Source organism: Otolemur garnettii, unplaced genomic scaffold (assembly GCF_000181295.1).
Source record: "Otolemur garnettii isolate 467f Iridium unplaced genomic scaffold, OtoGar3 scaffold00043, whole genome shotgun sequence".
In the NCBI taxonomy this organism is placed as follows: domain Eukaryota; kingdom Metazoa; phylum Chordata; class Mammalia; order Primates; family Galagidae; genus Otolemur; species Otolemur garnettii.
The window spans coordinates 10,582,311-10,586,076 of NW_003852438.1; the positions used below are offsets into that span (position 1 = coordinate 10,582,311).

Sequence of the window (3,766 nt, forward strand, 5' to 3'; positions counted from 1 at the left end):
AAACAACAATGACAGCTGCAACCAAAAAATAGCCAGGCATTGTGGCAGGCGCCTGTGGTCCCAGCTACTTGGGAGGCTGAGGCAGGAGAATCACTTGAGCCCAGGAGTTGAAGGTTGCTGTGAGCTGTGATGCCACAGCACTCTACCCACGGGGACAGCTTGAGGCTCTGTCTCAAAAAATAAATAAATAAATAAATAAATAAACATTTCAAAAGCATGAAACATTATCTGCCTTCAAAGAACTCACTAATTTCATAGACAATAGACACATACATAAAATCGAACAATTACATATGAACTAGTAGGAGTAAAATACACATATTAGGATGGCCAGAGAAAGGTACAGAGGGTGTAGAAGCTAGAGAGATTTTATAAAGCAAGTTACATGGGTTTTTTTTTTTGAGACAGAGCCTCAAGCTATTCCCCTGGGTAGAGTGCCATGGCATCACAGTTCACAGCAACCTCCAACTTCTGAGCTCAAGCGAGTCTCCTGCCTCAGCCTCCCAAGTAGCTAGGACCACAGGTACTCGCCACAATGCCTGGCTATTTTTTTGGTTGCAGCCGTCGTTGTTGTTTGGCGGGCCCGGGCTGGATTCGAACCCGCCACCTTAGGTGTCTGTGGCTGGCGCCTTAGCCACTTGAGCTACAGGCGCCAAGCCCATGTGTATTTTTGAGATAGAGTCTCACTATGTCTCTCTGGGTAGAGTGCAGTGACGTCACAGCTCACAGCAACCTCAAACTGTTGGGCTTAAGCAATTCTTTCACCTCAGCCTCCCAAGTAGCTAGGACTACAGGTGCCTGCCACAATGCCTGGCTATTTTTTGGTTGTAGTTTTCATTGTTGTTTAGCAGGCCCAGGCTGTGTTCAAACCCGCCAGCTCCGGTGTATGTGGTTGGCGCCCTAGCTACTGAGCTGCAAGTTAAGATTTTGAAGGATGAATATGAATTAAACAGGCCAAAGGAGGAAAATGAGAACTTCCCAAGACATGGGAATAGAATAAGCAAAGCTGGAAGGGACTAAGGAGTGGGCAGATTGAAAAGATGGCTCTGTGGTTCGGTGCCTGTGGCTCAAGTGGCTAAGGCACCAGCCGCATACACCTAAGGTGGCAGGTTCAAATCCAGCCTGGCCCACCAAACAATGATGGCTGCAACCAAAAAATAGCCGGGCACTGTGGCAGGCACCTGTGGTCCTAGCTACTTGGGAGGCAGAGGCAGGAGACTTGCTTGAGCCCAGGAGTTGGAGGTTGCTGTGAGTTGTGATGCCATGGCATTCTACCCGGGGGGACAGCTTGAGGCTCTGTCTCAAAAGAAAAAAAAAAAGAAAAGAAAAGATGGCTCTGAGCGGAGCAAAAGGTTTGTGATTGGTACAGAGAGGAATGAAGCTGGAGCCATGTTAGATTTACCCAGTGTGCCTCCTATTTCTCTAATCTCCTTACTATATTCCTTCCTCCTGTGACTATAGGTGAAGGATGACTCGAGGGCCCTGACATTAGGGGCACTGACCTTGCCTCTGGCTCGCCTGCTGACGGCCCCTGAACTCACCCTGGACCAGTGGTTCCAGCTGAGCAGCTCTGGCCCTAACTCTAGGCTCTACATGAAACTGGTCATGAGGGTAGGAAATGGAGGAAATGCTACAGGGCCAGGGCCTGCAGATTCTTTGGTATCAAGAGTTAAGGAAGAGGGGAGCCTTCTAAGATTAAATGGGTTAGTCTTTGTAGAAGTGCTCAGCAGGTGCACAAAAAGTGTTGATCTGTTGGGCGGATTGGTGTGTGAGTTGGGGAAGAGTATGGAAACAAACTTCTAGAGATGAGCCCAGCCAAGGCAGGAACCTGGTCAGAGTCCCGACTCTGTCTCCTAACCCCCACAACACCTTGCCCGCTGGTGACTAGTTGCACTTTTTGATTCAACAATCACACTCCCCTTCACAGATCTTGTACTTGGATTCATCAGGAATATGCTTTCCCACTGTGCCTGGTGCTCCTGGTGCTGGAAACCTGGACAGTGAGAGCCCTCAAATGGGCAGCAGCGTGGATGCCCCACCTCGACCCTGTCACACCACTCCTGACAGCCACTTTGGGACTGAGGTGAGTCTCTATCTGGAAAGAGCGAGGCTATTTGCCCACCCTAAGTGTATGCAGCCTGTTTCAAGATGGTGCAGGTCTCTCGTGCTTTGCCATCTTGATGCCCCATCTGTCTCTTTTGCAGAATGTGCTTCGGATCCATGTATTAGAGGCCCAGGACCTGATTGCCAAAGACCGTTTTTTAGGGGGATTGGTGAAGGGCAAGTCAGACCCTTATGTGAAACTAAAGTTGGCAGGACGGAGCTTCCGGAGCCGTGTTGTCCGGGAAGATCTTAATCCCCGCTGGAATGAGGTTTTTGAGGTCAGAATTGAGTGGCAAGGACTCCTCCCAGTCCTGCCCCATTATTCCTCCTAGCTCTAAGTGTGGTCCAGAAAACTCTGGGGCTCAGTTGGTTGGGAGGGTCCAGTCATCTGGAGAGGAAAAGGAGAGAATCCCCTTTTCTCTGCACTATTTTCTTCCACTAGGTGATTGTTACATCAATTCCAGGCCAAGAGCTAGAGGTTGAAGTCTTTGACAAGGACTTGGACAAGGATGATTTTCTGGGCAGGTAAGGGGAGCAGTCCAGGTGAGCAGACAGACTGGGCCTCTGTAGGCCTTAGAATCTGGTCTGAGAGAGAGAGAGAATTAGAGAGGGAGACTCAATTCTGACCAACTACCTCTTATCTTAATCTTTCTCCTCTATAGGTGTAAAGTGAGTCTCACCACAGTATTAAATAGTGGCTTCCTTGATGAGGTAAGCATTAGATTAGAATCATTAAGCCTTCTTTTTTTTTTTTTTGAGACAGAGTCTCACTATGTTGCCTTGGGTAAAGTGCTGTGACATAGCTCACAGCAACATCAAACTCTTGGGCTTAAGCAATTCTCTTGCCTCAGCTTCCCAAGTAGCTGGGACTACAGACGCCTGCCACAAAGCCCATCTATTTTTTGGTTGTAGTTGTCATTGTTGTTTGGCAGGCCTGGGCTGGATTTGAACCCACCAGCTCCAGTGTATGTGGGTGGTGCGCTAGCCGCTGAGCTACAGGCACTGAGCCAAGAATCAGTAATCCTTCTTGATCTTTCCCAAGCCTTATTCTCACCTGTTCTCACATCCCCCATGTCTTTACCTACCTACTTTCACAGTGGCTGACCCTCGAAGATGTCCCATCCGGCCGCCTGCACTTGCGCCTGGAGCGCCTGACCCCTCGTTTCACTGCTGTTGAGTTAGAGGAGGTAAACAGGGAACCCAAGATGGGGCAGGGTGAGCTCTCCTCTCAGCTTCCAAGGCACATGCCAGACCCTGGGGTGTAAGTTACTGCTGCCTAGCCTGTAGTGTGCCCTCCCACAGGTGCTTCAGGTGAACAGTTTGATCCAGACTCAGAAGAGCGCAGAGCTAGCAGCGGCCCTACTATGTGTCTATCTGGAGCGGGCGGAGGACCTGCCGGTAAGATCTGCTCCCCATACCCCATAACCTAGCCCTTCTTTCACCTCCCTCAGGTTTGAATTCTCTTGGGGTCTTTGTTTTTTGGTTTTTGGGTTTTGAGACAGAGTCTCAAGCTGTCACCCTGGGTAGAGTGCTGTGGTGTCAAAGCTCACAGCAACCTCCAACTCTTAGGGTTCAAGTGATCTTTTTTTTTGAGACAGAGCCTCAAGCTTTCCCCCTGGGTAGAGTGCTGTGGCATCACAGCTCACAGCAACCTCCAACTCCT

At 49.6% G+C, this 3,766-nt stretch overlaps 1 protein-coding gene across 1 annotated transcript in view; it reads left to right on the plus strand.

Annotated features, from left to right (window-relative positions):
• Positions 1 to 3,766, plus strand: part of ESYT1 (extended synaptotagmin 1) — a 21,719-nt gene that overhangs the window by 9,275 nt on the left and 8,678 nt on the right. Inside the window, exons 15-21 of the mRNA XM_012805505.2 lie at positions 1,462 to 1,611; positions 1,928 to 2,083; positions 2,205 to 2,381; positions 2,546 to 2,628; positions 2,766 to 2,814; positions 3,201 to 3,290; positions 3,406 to 3,501. Coding sequence (XP_012660959.1) covers positions 1,462 to 1,611; positions 1,928 to 2,083; positions 2,205 to 2,381; positions 2,546 to 2,628; positions 2,766 to 2,814; positions 3,201 to 3,290; positions 3,406 to 3,501 — 801 coding nt within the window. The remainder of the gene's footprint in view (positions 1 to 1,461; positions 1,612 to 1,927; positions 2,084 to 2,204; positions 2,382 to 2,545; positions 2,629 to 2,765; positions 2,815 to 3,200; positions 3,291 to 3,405; positions 3,502 to 3,766) is intronic.